The sequence below is a fragment of the Mustela putorius genome, unplaced genomic scaffold (assembly GCF_011764305.1).
Source record: "Mustela putorius furo isolate JIRA1106 unplaced genomic scaffold, ASM1176430v1.1 tig00003983_pilon_pilon_pilon, whole genome shotgun sequence".
In the NCBI taxonomy this organism is placed as follows: Eukaryota; Metazoa; Chordata; class Mammalia; order Carnivora; family Mustelidae; genus Mustela; species Mustela putorius.
Genome location: NW_025422123.1, coordinates 13,775,824 through 13,792,203, shown reverse-complemented (window position 1 = coordinate 13,792,203; position 16,380 = coordinate 13,775,824). Strand labels below are relative to the sequence as shown.

Here is a 16,380-nt window from a genome sequence, read left to right as displayed (position 1 = left end):
TTACTCAATTTGATAGTGCAATCTGATCTTAGCCATCTACTTAATTATAACGCCTATATTTGGATATGAGAATTGTTAAATTTCTTTAATGATATTCTTACATATAAAATGTGCATACATATACACTATACAAATATATACATACACAAGGTTTTTCTAAATATTGTAATAATGAGTCATGAAGTGTGGCAAAAAAATGTCAGCAAAACAATGAACTGCTCTTTAAATTATGCTGAATTATTCTAAATTATTTGTGCCATCCTGTAGAATTATACTGAATTGACTTTCAAATATTTTATCCACTTTAACAAAAACTCTACTCAGAAGTTCAACTTTCATTTCAACAGTTCATGTCTCAGTGAAATCTACTTATTCCTTAAAAATTAGTTTGTTGTGGGGCACCTGGGTGGCTCAGTGGGTTAAAGCTTCTGTGCCTTCACCTCAGGTCGTGATCCCAGCGATCGAGGCCCCGCGCTGGGCTCTCTGCTTGGCGGGAAGCCTGCTTCCCTTCCTCCCTCTCTGCCTGCCTCTCTGCCTGCTTGTGATCTCTGTCTGTCAAATAAATAAATAAAAATTAAAAAAAAAAATTAGTTTGTTGTAAAAGCTATTTTATACATAGCTCAAGTAACATTCTATTTTTAATTTTTTTCAGATAAACTACAACCAAAAACACTAACTTGTTATTTAGTAGAGCTAAATGAACCAGATCTTCCTAAAGTCAGTAAACTTCATCCTAGATTTTGGGGGATATTTCTGACAATATAAAAACAGCCATTCTAACACCAAAGACTTAAGTTGGGATTATTTAACTAACCAATAAACAACAATAGCACTCATAAAGTTAGCTCACTCTACAATCCACCTCAAAAACTTCAAAGAAGCCTATCAGTATGAGCAATGAAAAACAGACTAGAGCCACAAGAGATTACAGAATACACAAAGAGATTTGTCAATTCAACACTCTAGAATGGGATACTGCAGAGTTGGGGTCAGATTCACAGGCTCAGAGGCATGTGACAACCTATGAGACTGGCCTGGTTCTTGGTTAGGCTATAAATTTCCAACCCTAAAAATCTCAATTAAATGGACACATTTCTATTTAAAAAACAACAACACAAATTACTCAAGAGACTAAAAATAAAATCAACAGCTGTATTAATACAGGAATAAAATCAGAAAATGACCTAAAAATAGCCTCAAAACAGTTCCCAAAAAACAGATGATTTGTTTTAAAGGTTAATTCTTTCAAAACTACCATAAAACATAAAATAAGCATACAAAGCTTCACGATCTTAAAATAATCATTATTTAAAATCAATTTAAGTGATATTAAGAACAAAATTGCTCCCACAAATACACTGTCTAAAACACATAAGGTTCTAAATAAAATGCCAATAAAGGGAACGCAAATGCATAGAAAATAACCCACAGAATAAGCAGGGGATAGAGGTTTAATCTTGGAAAATCTGGGGAAACCGGCTGGCTCAGTCAGTAGAGCATGCAATTCTTAATCTTGGGGTCATGAGTTCAAGTTCCACATTGCATGTAAAGCTTACTTTGAAAACATAATAAATAAATCTTGGAAAATCTAATTTATCATATAAACTGATAAAATAAAAAAACCACATGATCCAAAGATTCTAAGTAGCATTCAATAAACTTGAGCATTAGTGTATTTTGTGAGAACTCAATCCCTCTTGTCCCAGTCAAAAGCTCCTAACATGCGGTCTTAACCTCAAGCTTTGCCCCAGAAAACATAAGCTTTGGGGCAAAATCAGCAATTCAGTTCTTCTCAGGATAACCAGATTTATAACATGTACATTCATACCTAATTTACATTAAGGCAGCAGTTCTCAACCAGGATAATTTTGTCCCCACAGGGGACACTTGACAACGTCTGGAGACATTTTTGGTTGCTATAGCGCAGGGAATGCTATTGGCATCTAGTAGGAAGGGGCCAGGATGCTGCTAAGCATCCATCAATGCATAGGACAGTACTGCACAACAAATTAATTTCTGGCCCAAAACTGCTAAGGTTGAAAAATTTTATATAAGGGGAAATATGCCACATACCAATTTTCATCTCATACCATATCCCATAAATTCTAGTTGAGTGAAAAAGAATTTTTCTCAGGGCACCTGGCTAGCTCAAACAGAAAAGGGTTGTAGGTTCGAGCCCCTCACTGGGTATAGAGATTACTATAAAATTCAGCTTAAGGGATGCCTGGGTGGCTCGGTTGGTTAAGCAGCTGCCTTCGGCTCAGGTCATGATCCCAGCGTCCTGGGATCGAGTCCCACATCGGGCTCCTTGCTCCGCAGGGAGCCTGCTTCTCCCTCTGACTCTGCCTTCCACTCTGTCTGCCTGTGCTCGCTCTCACTCTCTCTCTCTTACAAATAAATAAAATCTTTAAAAAAAAAAAAAATTTTCAGCTTAAAACTTTTTTAAAAAAAAACCCTCTTCTCTCTCTCTATCTCTCTCTCTCTGACACACACACAAACACAAGAAAGGAAAAGGAAGAGGGTAGGGGAAATGCAAAGAAGGGAGAGGAGGAAATGGAAGTAAATACCAAAACTGTGGTGAGAAGCTTCTAAACTTAAAGCAAACAAAACAATCAAAATTTAAGAGCAAACAAATTGGAAACTAGGAATAAATACTTGCAGCAAACCAAAGAATTAAAAGCATTTCTAAGAACCAAAAAGAAAAAAAAGAAGAAAACCAAGGTTGAAAAACAAGCAAAGAAAATACAGTATTTAAGATGAAGTACCTTAATAGCCTAAGAATTTAATCCTTGCTTTAAAAAAAAAAAAAAGGAAAGAAACATACTTTCTTTATTTTTATTTATTTTTTATTTATTTGACAGAACACAAGTAGGCAGAGAGGCAGGCAGAGAGAGAGGAGGAAGCAGGCTCCCTGCTGAGCAGAGAGCCCGATGCGGGACTTGATCCCAGGACCCTGAGATCATGACCTGAGCCGAAGGCAGCGGCTTAACCCACTGAGCCACCCAGGCGCCCAGAAACATACTTTCTTAACTTTGCTGCATGGCGGGGGGGGGGGGAGCAGCGTGCAGGGGGATGGCTGGTCGTATTTTTTAAGGAGTCTACATTTTACTTTTTAGTAATTAAAAAAAAAAAGAATTAATAAAAAAGTGATTTTTTAAAAACAAAGGAAAGCCTGAAAACCAAGGTTAAAATTCTTAAAATCCAGAATTTTTTTTTAAATTATGCACAAAATATCAATGGTATTATAAGTTCACCAACTCTTCTGCCCTAATAAACATATATCCTTCTGGTAATAAAAAACCACTTCATAAAAAGGATAATATGAGCAATTTACACAAATTTCAAACAGGTAAGAGTTGTATTCACTAGGGAATATTTACTTTAGTCCTAATCAATACAATATAGATAGATATCATAATATCTAATTAGGTCTGTCAAATTAAATGTACTCTATATTACACCACTGGTTATATCACTAAACATTAACCTTTATTATAGCAAAGGGCAAAATACAAGAAGTTAATAAAAAAAAAATTAACAAAACTATACTCCATTGGGGCACCTGGGTGGTGCAGTCAATTACTGCTTTTGACTCCTGGTTTTGACTCGGTTCAAGATCTGGGTCACAGGATCCAGCCCCACTCAGGACTCTGTGCCCAGCACAAAGTCTGCTTAAGACTTCCTCTCCCGGGGCACCTGGGTGGCTCAGTGGGTTAAGCCTCTGCCTTCGGCTCAGGTCATGATCCCAGGGTCCTGGGATGGAGCCCCGCATGGCAGGGGGCCTGCTTCCTCCTCTCTCGCTCTCTCTCTCTCTCTCTCTCTCTCTGCCTGCCTCTCTGCCTGCTTGTGATCTCTGTCTGTCAAATAAATAAATAAAATCTTTAAAAAAAAAAAAACAAAACAAAACTTCCTCTCCCCCAGCCCTCTCCTCTACTCTCTCTCTATAAAAACATAATCCACTGTAAATTCAAAAACAAGTATAAGCTTTATTCCAAAGAAGCTGTAATATAATAGAAACACTTTAATGGTTCCACCTGTTATGTCCTATTAAAAAAATAAAAGAAGAAAAATATTTTTAGTTTTTATTCCCAGGATTAAATACTTATTTTTCACCAGAACCAAAAGTCTTTACCAGAAACTTCCTTCCAGGACTATCTTTGCGTAAATGCAGAAATGCAAAATTGATGAGCATTGCTTAATGTCATTAACCAGTGACACTTCATTATTAGGTTCCCTAAAGTCATCCAGAATGTCAGAATACTAATAAAGAAAATTTCCTCAAATCCATTAAAATAGAACTGATAAGCAGCATTTCTAACATTTTTTTTCAACAGAGGTAAGTAAAGCACTCTAAAAATATCATACACAAAACCCACCCCTCCTTTTTGTATTTCATATAGTGCAAAAAAGTTTGCATATCAGGTACTTATTCAAAGGGTATTCAAAGAGAAGAGAATTTGTGGTACAAGAAAATTTTTACACAGTATTACATTCCTTTTAATATTATTAAATCAGATCTGTAAGTGACAGATGTCTACAAAAATAATCTAAACTTAAAAAACAAAAGTACTGGGTGTCTGGGTAGCTCACTGGGTTAAAGTCTCTGCCTTTAGTTCAGGTCATAACCCCAGGGTCCTGGGATGAAGCCCCACATTGGGCTCTCTGCTCAACAGGGAGCCTGCTTCCCCCACCCCTCTCTCTGCCTGCCTCTCTGCCTACTTGTGATCTCTGTCAAATAAATAAATAAAATCTTATTTTAAAAAAAAAGGTATTTTAATCTCACAAAGGCCAATTACTTAATAATTAATTGAAAACAAATAAACCACCATGCACAGGTGACTAATGGCTCCTTCCAAAATAACAAATCCTAACAACAAATATACAAAATCCATCTGAAGAGCTAACAAGTTGGAAAACTGAACTAAAAATTCCTCATTCAGATTTTTATTCCCACTATTAACCTTGAGAAAACATTACAGATATCGGTTTTAAGCACATTTCAAACCATATAAAATACCATGTATTTGTTATAAAATTTTATAGAATTCAGCAAAAAAATCTTATGATAGTCTACTCGGCACGTAAGTAAAAGACCAAAGTGTAACACACAGTTAAAATTAGTTAAAAATCTTTTAAGAGAAAAAAATTACCTAAATACAGGTATAATTTGTAATACCAATCCACAACTTTAGGGTGATAGGATTTAAATTTCTTTATTCTTAAAACACATTAGGACAGTCATTTCAATCTGTATTACTTGCTCTATTTAGCTCAACTTTTTCCCCCCAATGTCTTAAGAAATAATTAAGAGGGGACACCTGGGTGACTCAGTCAATTAAATGTCCAACTCTAGATTTCAGCTCAAGACATGATCTCAGGGTCATAGGATTAAGGCCCACATTAGGCTCTGCACTCTTTTCTCTTCCTCTACACCCCTGGCCAAGCGTGCGTGCACTCTCTCTCAAATAAATCTTAAAAACACAATTAAGAGAACATGCTTTAAGATCAGAGCAATATAAATTTAATCCAGCCTTCCCCACATCCTTCCCCTGACCTTGGGTGAGTAACAATGTCTTTAACTTCAATTTCTAATTTTGAAAATGGAAACAATGATGTTTTACCCCAAAATGCTCCAGTGAAATTAAATTCTGAACAAAATACCTAGCATTGTAAGCATTCCCTAAATGCTAATAATTAGCAAAATATCAATTAAAAAGAAATTTTAAAGTTATCAAAAAATGGAAAGTTGCTTCAAAAGACAATTTCACTCTAAGTTGAACTTAAATGTGTTTAAAAGAAAAAGTGTAATGAAGTTATATAACTGCAAGAACCTGTAAGAAAATCAGAATCATGAAATCATTTTATTTTCTCCATGCTTCCGAGCAAACACCAAAAGTAAATATGTGCATTAAAAAATAAACCTAGGAGCGCCTGGGTGGCTCAGTGGGTTAAACCTCTGCCTTCGGCTCAGGTCATGATCCCAGGGTCCTGGGATCAAGCCCCGCATCGGGCTCTGTGCTCAGCAGGGAGCCTGTTTCCTCCTCTCTCTCTGCCTGCCTCTCTGCCTACTTGTGATCTCTGTCAAATAAAAAAAAAATAATAAAAAAAAATTTTTTAATTTAAAAAAAAATAAATAAATAAACCTAAATCCATACACTCAAAGAGATGTGAATTCAAATTACCAAAAAACATTATCTGGCCAGGGCTGAGAGCAGGGGAGTCTTGTTTTATTTATCTTTGTATCTCTCTTTTATTTCTCTTTGTATTCCCAACCCCCATCACAGTGACTAACATGCCAAATGTACTCAACAGCTATCTGTAGCACTGAAATGAAACACATACTTAATACTCAGTCACCAAATTTTTGAGTGGCTGCTACTGGAAGGCAGCCATTTGTTCCAGATATCTCTACGGAAAAAAGAAAAAGAAGAAAGCTCTGCACTCCTGAAGGTTATACTCTACAGTTATATTATTTTTTAAAGATTTTTTTTAAATTTATCTATTATTTGAGAGAGAGAGAAATAATGAGAGGGAGAAAGAGTATGAGAGGAGAGGTCAGCAGGAGAAGCAAACTCCCTGTCAAGCAGGGAGCCTGATGTGGGACTCGATCCTGTAACTCCAGGATCATGACCTGAGCTGAAGGCAGTTGCTTAACCAACTGAGCCACCCAGACACCCCTCTACAGTTATATTATAAAAGGGTAAGACAAATAAGCAATAAACATGTAAATAAGGAAAATACAAAGTAAGTTACAATGTGGAAAGAATGGATTAAAAAAAAAAAAAGTAGGACAGGATAAGGAGGATCAGGAATGCCTATTATCTGTAACCCCAATGACACCTCTCAGAGGAAGAGTTAGAATTGCAACAGAGTAGGAATTTAAAGTCTAATACAAAACTGATATGCGGAAAACACATTTCTAAATAACTTAGTTTCTTACTCTAAAGAATAAATAAAAATCATGTAGGAGAGTATACATTTTTAAGATCAACTTTAATATTTCCCCAAAACATTATACTCTGCTTTAGCCAGGACTTATGGTCTCAATTTTACAAATATATCAACTTCTATGTTTCAAGTGAGCGAGCAGAAGGCAGTTCGGCTGCAAGAGCAGAGCAATGTCTAAATCAAAGGAACCTGTTTCTTCAAACTCTTCTAGCAGCAATTCTGACAGTGAGGTTGACAAAAAGTTAAAGAGGAAAAAGCAAGTTGCTCCAGAAAAATCTGTGAAGAAGCAAGACTGGTGAAACTTCAAGAGCCCTGTCATCTACTGAGCAGAGCAGCAACAGAAACAATATAACATGTTTCAGACCCAGAAAATGAGGTAGGTCCATGTTAAGGACTTTAAAGGGAAAGTTCTAACTGATATTAAAGAACACTGGATGTATCAAAAGGTGAAATGAAACCTGAAAGAAAAGGTATTCCTTTAATTTCTGAGCAATGGAGCCAGCTGAAGAAAAGATTTCTGACATTAACGATAAAGCAAAAGAACAATAAAATCAGAACCATATAAAACCTGTAACAGTTCTAGTTGTTTTAATTTGCCTTTTTACATTGGCTTTTGGTTTCCAAACATTGTTTTCCAAGCTGTAGTATATCTGGACTTCAGAACAATTTGTAAGATGAACAGTTTTTAATAGCCTCATTAAAAGTGTTCTGAGGGGCACCTGGGTGGCTCAGTGGGTTAAAGCCTCTGCCTTAGGCTCAGGTCATGATCTCAGGGTCCTGGAATCAAGTCCGGAATAGGGCTCTCTGCTCAGCAGGGAGCCTGCTTTCCCCTCTCTCTCTGCGTGCCTCTCTACCTACTTGTGATCTCTGTCAAATAAATAAATAAAATCTTTAAAAAAAAAAGTGTTCTAAGCGAAGCTGTCAGCTTTATTAGAAGGCTTGCTTTGTACCCACCACCTGGTGTAAAATAAAATTAAGTAATACAATCTTAAAAAAACAAACAAATATATTAACTTTTATACTAAAAACCCAAAACAACTTGGCAATTATAATAATCACAACAAATAAATGCTCTAGAAATTTCACTCTTCTAGTTATCAAAATCAGTCTAGATGTGAGGTAAATTTCTGGCTTCAGTTACATGGACACTGATAAATACTAACAATGTTAAGGCAGTTTTAATATTTCAGGTATAAGAATCTTAAAAATATCAACGTAAATGAAGGTATACCTTACTCTAAAAACTCAGTGCCAGGAAAACGGTGGTGGTGGGGGGGGGGGTCTATCTATCTATTTATCTACCTATCTTTACTACTGCCATGTCCTTACCACCTTGACAACTGCGATGTCACTGGTCCAACTAAGGAGAGATGAACAAATCCCATTTGCCTTCCAACACAGGAATCTATATCCTGACCTTCCTTGTGCTTCTCCTGTAACATTTTAACATTTCTAAAAATGGAATACATCCTCTAAATGTGCTACATTCCCTCTCATTTGGATTTCTGATGACTCAAATGTTAAGCTTTATTCCTATCATATTCGTATCATATTCACATTGTAGCACTATAAGCCATGCTGAAACATTCATGACACTCATCAACCCCTGGAGGGAGGAAGAGAGAGGAACATTTATGTTAGAATCGCTAGGGATTGAGGAATTTTTTTTTTAATCCAGGTAACTCTAATAATTCTCATAACTCTGCTATCAACTACTTAAGGTACCAAAACATATTTGTCCTAATCCCCCTAGTGCCTAGAATGGCATTAATCACATTCTTCACATTAAGGCAAATACCTCTTAATTCCTCACATTAAGGCAAATACATCTTGATTAACTTTCACATAAAGCTCCTTTTCAGGACTGTAAGACCTTGCAATAGAATCTTTCTCTTAGGTGGTACCTATCTGTTACTGCTACCATACTTAAAAGTATTCTTCTACTAAACTCCCAGTGATTAGGTGCCACACTGCCACACAGTCACTCTCTTGGAATTACCTGAACACCAAATCATCAAAAACCACCTGAGCTACAAGACACTAAAATAGATCCTGAATTTTAGGATCCCATATTAGTCATCTCTGTTTTGTAAATTAGTTGGGAAAGAGAATGAGATCATGATGGGAAGTTTAATAACAGATACAGAATTTAAAAGATTATAAAATGCAAGTCTCCTAGAGGCACTGGAAAGGACTGACAGGGTATAAATAGGTTCTAGGAAAGAAAGGGTCTGTAACACTGCTGTACCTGGCAACAAATCAGCATCTTGGGCTACATATCAAATTGGAACATGAATTTTTTAAAAGCAGAGTTTCTTCTTAGAGTAAAAGGTCCTTTAAATGCGAACAATTAGTAAATACATTTTCAGTTGAGTGAAAAAGGTCACTGAGAGAGTGTAATGTCCAGGTACCAGAGACCTTCAGAAACAAACAAAAACCAAAATAAAACAAACAAAAAAAAGTCAAATTTAGTCCAAATGAGTAAACTTTTAGGACCCCAAAAGGAAAATGCCTACCTCACTTACAGGTCTGCTCTGGGTATGAAGCCTGCTTGGGATTTCTCTCTCCCTGTGTCCCCTACTCCACTCTCTCACATCATTCAATCAAATCAATCAGTAAGTATAGAAGTACCTGTAGCCCTCTGAATTAGTATTTTTGTATTCTTTGGGTAAATACCTAGTAGTGCAAATGCTAGACCATAAGGTGGTTCTATTTTTGACCTTTTGATAAACCTCCATACTGGTTTCCAGAGCACTTGGACCAAGTCTGTATTCCCACCAACAGTGCATGAATGTTCCTTTCTTTCCACATCCTCGCCAATACCTGTTATTTCTTGTGTTAATGATTTTAGCCATTCTGACAGGTGTGAGGTGATAGTTCATTATAGTTCTGATTTGCCTTTGCCTGATAATAAGAGATGTTAAACATATTTTCATGTCACTGTTGGCTGTGTGTCTTCTGTGGAAAAGTGCCTATTCATGTATTCTGTCCATTGGTTAATTGGATTATTTGGGTTTTTGGTGGTGAGTTTTAAAAGTTCTTTATATATTTTACTAACCCTTTATCAGTTATATCATTTGCAAATATCTTCTCCATTCTGCAAGTTGCATACAAATTTTATTGATTCTTCTGCTATGCAGAAACTTTTTATTTCGATGTAGTCCCAACAGTTCATTTTTGCTTTTGTTTTCCCCTGCCTCAGGAGATATATCTAGAAAGAAGTTGCTATGGCTGATGTCAAAGAAGTTACTACCTGTGATTTCTCCTAGGATTTTTATGGTTTCAGGTCTCACATTTAGGTCTTTAATCCATTTTGAATTTATTTTTGTGTATGATGTAAAAAAGTGGTCCAGTTTCATTCTTTTGCAAATTATCTCACTTTTCCCAACACCATTTGTTGAAGAGATTGTCTTTCTCACACTGGATATTCTTTTCTGCTTTGTCAAAGATTAAGTGACCATATGATTGTAGGTTTGTAATTGTAGATTTATTTCTGGATTTTCTATTCTGTTTCACTGATTTTTGTGCCTATTTTTGTACCGATACCATACTGTTTTGATTACTAAAGCTTTTTAATGTAATCTGAAGTCCAGAATTGTGACAGCTCCAGCTTCACTTTTCTTTTTCAAGACTGTTTTCGCTATTCAGGGTCTTTTGTGTTCCACACAAAGTTTCAAACGGCTTGTTTGGATAGGGATTGCCATTATATGTGTAGACTGCTTTAGATAGTACAGACATTTTTGAATGTTTATTCTTCTAATCCACGATCATAGAACACCTTTCCATTTCTTTGTGTTATCTTCAATTTCTTCCATCAGTGTTTTATAGTTTTCAAAGTATAGGTCTTTCACCTCTTTGGTTAGGTTCATTCCTAGGTATTTTATTATTTCTGGTGCAACTGTAAATAGCATTATTTTCTAAATTTCACCTTCTGCTGCTTCCTTATTGGTGTATAAAAATGCAACAGATTTCTGTACACTGATTTTGTATCCTGCGACTTTACTGAATTCACTTATCAATTCCAGCAGTTTTTTGGTAGAGCCAGGTTTTCTATACATAATATCATGTCACCTGCAAATAGGGAAAGTTTTACTTATTCATTACAAATTTGGATGCCTTTTATTTCTTTTGGTTGTGGGATTGCTGTGGCTACGACTTCCAGTACTATGTTGAATAAAAGTGGTGAGACCCTTCCTTTGCTTGTTCCTCACCTTAAGGTAGGAGCTCTCATTTCTCCCCCATTCAGGATGATGTTAGCTGTGGCTTTTTCATAGATGGCTTTTATTATGTTCAGGTATGTTCCTGTTAAACCTACTTTGTAGAAGGTTTTTATCATGAATAGATGTTGTACTTTGTCAAATGCTTTTTCTCCATCTACTGAAATGGTATGATATGGTTCTTATCCTTTCTTTTATTGATGTGATATAGCACACTGTTTAATTTGCAATTAAAATACATTTCATAGAGAAGAAAATTCCATCACAGAAGAGAAGCCAAAAAAAAAAAAAAAATCACAGATCTGGATTAGGTACAAATAAAAATTTGGAGGTATTTTTGATTAGCAAATGGAATGAACCAAAAGCACTACATATTTTATAACTTTGATTTCATCTCAAATGCCTTGAAATTACTAGATCTTATTAAGTTAATGTGACATCATTTTACTCTGCACTCCTCATTTAGAGAAGTATATGGCATACGTCAGGCTAGTTTCCATAGGAAAATATAAAATATTATCACTGTGAATTTCCAACCTTAATGGGATTTTATGGAACTATTAACTATTCAAAGTTTGAAACACATAGAAAAACCTGATCATGAGTACTTACTAATTAAGGAACACCGCTTATTATTATTTTTGTTAGTGATCCAAATTTGAAACAAAAATTTCCTACTACTACTACTTCATGCTCTGGATTAGTTTAACTGAAATAAATCCTGAGACTGAAAGGTGAGCCCTTAGCAGGCAATTTCCATTTGCCACTACTTACCTGCATGAATCAAGATTTTCTCCAGCTAGTGCAATAAAATAAAACAAGGAAATAAATCACACTATTATAATAGTGCATAGATAACCTCTAAACCAACTGCACTTTTCTGTCCATTAAAACTGCCTCATAATTTAAACATGTTAACTGGTCATATATGAGCTTAAAAAAAAAAAATCTTAAACTAAGACATTTATAACCTAACCTAAAATTAACAGAAATTAAGTCCTTAAAATCCACTTACTTTCTCAAAAATAAAAATTCACACATTGTAACACTGTCATTTGATGTCTTTTTCCCCTTCAAAATGCAGATATGTATTTCTGAAATAAGAAAAGTTAAATTTTGCCCTTCTATATCTCTAAATTCTCCCCAAATTCCTTCACACAGAATATCTCAAATTTCTGTTAAGCATCCTTCTATATTTAACAAAGAAACTAAAAGCAGTGCTTTAATTTAACATAAAATCCAAAGAACCTAGTCTCTCCTAGTACTCATCTTATTTACTTTTCCCAAAACTACTAAATTCACCATCAATAATGGACTTTCAAAATATAATCAATACTGGAAAAAATAAAAAAAACTTCCTACATTTTTTTTTTTTAATTTATTTGACAGACAGAGATCACAAGTAGGCAGAGAGGCAGGCAGAGAGAGAGGAAGTAAAGCAGGCTCCCTGCTGAGCAGAGCACCCGATGAGGGGCTGGATCCCAGGACCCTGGGATCATGATTTGAGCCTAAAGCAGAGGCTTTAACCCACTGAGCCACCCAGGCGCCCCCCCTACATAATTTTTATAAGGATACATAAAATTAAAATTTCTGGGAAATAATGAATTTCTGCATTACTACAAAACACCTATCCCACCAATCCTATAAATGCAATATGAGCTTCTAACAAAGGTCAAAAATTGAGAATTGTTTTTATAAGTTAGTGCAAGAATTAGGGAAATCATTTGAAAATGAAAATAAAATCAATCAACACTTGCCATGTTCCAAACACTTCACAAGTATTAAATGCTCATCCAATCCCCACAACAATCCATGAGGTTATTTTTACCCCATTAACAGAATAAGAAACTGAAGCAGAGGGGCGCCTGGGTGGCTCAGTGGGTTGGGCGGCTGCCTTCGGCTCAGGTCATGATCTCAGGGTCCTGGGATCGAGTCCCGCATCGAGCTCTCTGCTCTGCAGGGAGCCTGCTTCCTCCTCTCCCTCTCTCTGCCTGTCTGCCTGCTTATGATCTCTGTCTGTCAAATAAATAAATAAAATCTTTAAAAAAAAAAAAAAGAAACTGAAGCAGAGACAGATTAAAGTAACTTCCTCAGTCACAACAGCTAACAGGTGGAAGAGCCAGGATCTGACCTTGAGCTGTCCCAGTCCAGAACCCTGCTCTTCACTCTCTTGCTATATTTCCTAAATAGTACACATGGTAGGAACCATCACTTAATAGGTAATAACAAAGAAATTGAAGATTTTTTTCATTCTGTGACACACCAGATAAAATAACATATAAATATTTTAAGCTGCCATTTTAAATCATAAGAAATAAAGACTGCTGATAACAAAACCAAGCAAATGAGATTTAGGAGATTTAAAAGGAGGAAACTCCTTTTAAATGATTTTGATAACTTTAACATAAAATATTACATGACCAATAAATTTAAGTATACATTCATAAGGAAATGTCTGACAAATACCTTTCAGAAATTAACTACAAATGCCCCCAAGTAATCAACCTTCAAAACACATGCTAGGTAGTCAAGTTGAGAGCATACAAACATCACACTTTACCTAGAAATGTGCCAACTTACCTAACCAGAACACAGCAGAGAAGTCACTAAAAAAAGGCCTCTTAACAATTAAAATAGGTACTCTGATATCCAAATATTGATGCTAATTTTCCTCAAGGTAACATTTACACACTAAGTAAGGGTATACTTAATTTTCCCCTTATGCAGAATTACAAATTTGAGTATGATTCCCACTCTTGCAGAAAAATTACAGAAGGGAGGGTGAAGGGGGCACTAATCACAATGACAAACAACCAATTCGAAAGCAGAAAAATATTTAAGTAACTTCAAAATGCAAAGGAATCTAATCAATAGTCATATATACAATCCAACACATCCCTCAAGGCATCACAGTAACTGATGGTCACAAATGATGACCCTAGGCCATCAAGATGCTTAATTACATCCTGCATCCTATTTAAGACAAAGAAGAATTACATATTTTAGGATGATTTTCATCCGAATCGGTTAAAGTGATTTTATAATTTGACATTTAAAGGAATGAACCCTCAAATACTCAGTAAACTCAACGCATCAATTAGAAAGGAATTCATATGAAAGTTCCAAACAGCAAAGGTTTTACTGTCTGGAGGTTTAAGAGCACTTTGTGTACAGAAGTTACCTGACAGACATAAAAGTAGAAAGTCTAGCAAAATACAGAAGAGCTAAGCGAGGATCTGTAAACACTGTGCTTAAAGCATTTCCCACAAAACATTGTGTGGGCAGAAGGTGCCACATCAGCAGTAGTCTGTATTTGTCCTACTTCTAAATCATTTGTTAGTTGCATGAATTATTAATTTCGGTTAACAGTGTGTTGATATGAAGAACACCAACTCCCAACTACAAAAAATGATAGAGTCCTCCTGATTTACTCTACAAAACCAGAGTTGGGATTATTCTTAGGGAACATGCTTATGCTCGTCGGTGGCACCAATTTATGTTTTATAATGGCACACACACTTCTTCTAGATTGTTTTTGATTTTTAAAGGATTAAGAGAGTGCCTATCCCACACTGAAATGTGTTATCAAAAGAACTGTTACACTACTCAAGAAAACTCCCTTTCAAACCAGGCTGCAACATTCTGCTTTTTCTAGCTCCAAACAAACCTTTAAAGCACATAGTAAATAACATGTAAGGCCTTGTACTTTTCTCTACTCTCGCAAGGAAGTCTAACTCCAAACAGGAAACAGCTTCTCAAAGGGTTCAACACTGAAATCCTATCAAACCCTAACAAAGTCTTCAGGAAGAGATTTCATATTTAAGTGCCAACACACTTGCCTAGGTAAAAACAAAGTAAATACGCAAGCTTTTCTATCCTTGGGACATCCTTCCCTTGAAAGTTTCAGCAGAGGAAAAAAAAAAAAAAAATCACCTTTCCGAACAAACGAAAAACTTATCAAATGGCCAATCTATACAATGCCTAGCAGAAGATAAAGAAGTTAAAAGTGCTACTTTGTCAAGTTTTTCCATCACCCTCCCCCAACCGACCAGAACGGAGGGGGGGGGGGGGGAGGAAGGTGGAGGCTGGGGAAGGGAGGGAAGTTCGGGCTAAGGTTAGCTGGGCAGTGGGCGAGGAGAGGAGACCGGGTGCCCCCTCCCCCATTCCCTCACCTTTCCCGAGAGCAGGAAGAGGTGGGGAGAGAAGCGCAGGAGAAAGCACCCGCAAGCCCTCCGACCAATTTCTCCGCGAAAAGAGCAAGGTGGAAGGCAGGGCGAGGAGGGGCGGTGGGAGGGTGCGGTGCTGCCGCGAAGGAGCTGATCCCGGTCCCTCCCTGCGGAGACCTAGAAGGGGAACCGCCTAGCCGAATCCGGCAGGTCCAGCCGGGCGGCGGGAAACGCCCGCGAGTCTCTTACCCATGCTGGGGGCTCCCGCGGGGAGAAGCCCAGCGCCCCCTGCTCCTCCTCCGGTTGATCGCGCGGCCGCACTTGCGGCGGGAGGCGGGCCCCGCGCTCCGCTCCTGCGCCTTCTGAGCTCAGGCGGGGCGAAGAGGCGCCTCCATCCGCCCGCGGCGTTCCCCGGACAGTCCCGTCAGCGCGGCCCGCGAGCAAGAAGCGACAGCCGCGGCTCCTCGCGCCTGGCGTCCGCCGAAGCCGCGGCGGCGGGAGAGCCCTCTCCCGGCGGTTTTCCCAAACCCCGGTCGCTACCGCAGCAAGCAGTGGGGGGAACCTGCCGCTGCGTCCCGGCCGCCGGCTCCCCCAAGGAGCGTCAGCCGAGCTCCGCAGCCCGCCTCCCTCCGCTCCCTTCGACAACCGCCGTTCTAGAACGCGACACGGAAAACTGAGGTGGAGACCCCACAGAGGCCGGGAAGGTGCCGGGAGCTGGACACGGGAGGAGGGAAGTCTCGCGAGAACCCCTCGTTCTCCCTGCCCCGCCCCCTACGCGTCTCGGCTCACTACCCCGCGCCCCAGCTGGTGCCAGGTGCGGTGACGTCAGGGCCGAGGAGTCGCACGCCACCCGCGGCCAGGTGCTGCAAGTTGAAGAGGAAGGAATCCGGAAGAACTGCGGCTACTCCCTCGCCTTGAAGTTCGGCGCAGCTGGGACGGCCGTTTTGTATGGTTTGTCGCCCCAGATGGATACAAAGTTTTTGCTCATAGGCAAAGTGAGCCTATTTTGCCCCACTTTCCGCGGGGCCGATGCAGTGTTGCTCTGTGCA

General features: G+C 38.1%; 1 protein-coding gene across 1 annotated transcript in view; it reads right to left on the bottom strand.

Annotated features, from left to right (window-relative positions):
* LOC101674167 (CD2 associated protein) overlaps window positions 1-16,073 on the bottom strand; it is a 134,940-nt gene extending 118,867 nt beyond the window's left edge. Inside the window, exon 1 of the mRNA XM_045071255.1 lies at window positions 15,581-16,073. Within this exon, the coding sequence (XP_044927190.1) occupies window positions 15,581-15,584 (4 nt within the window). The 5' untranslated portion in view covers window positions 15,585-16,073. The remainder of the gene's footprint in view (window positions 1-15,580) is intronic.
* Window positions 16,074-16,380: the final 307 nt, after the last annotated feature.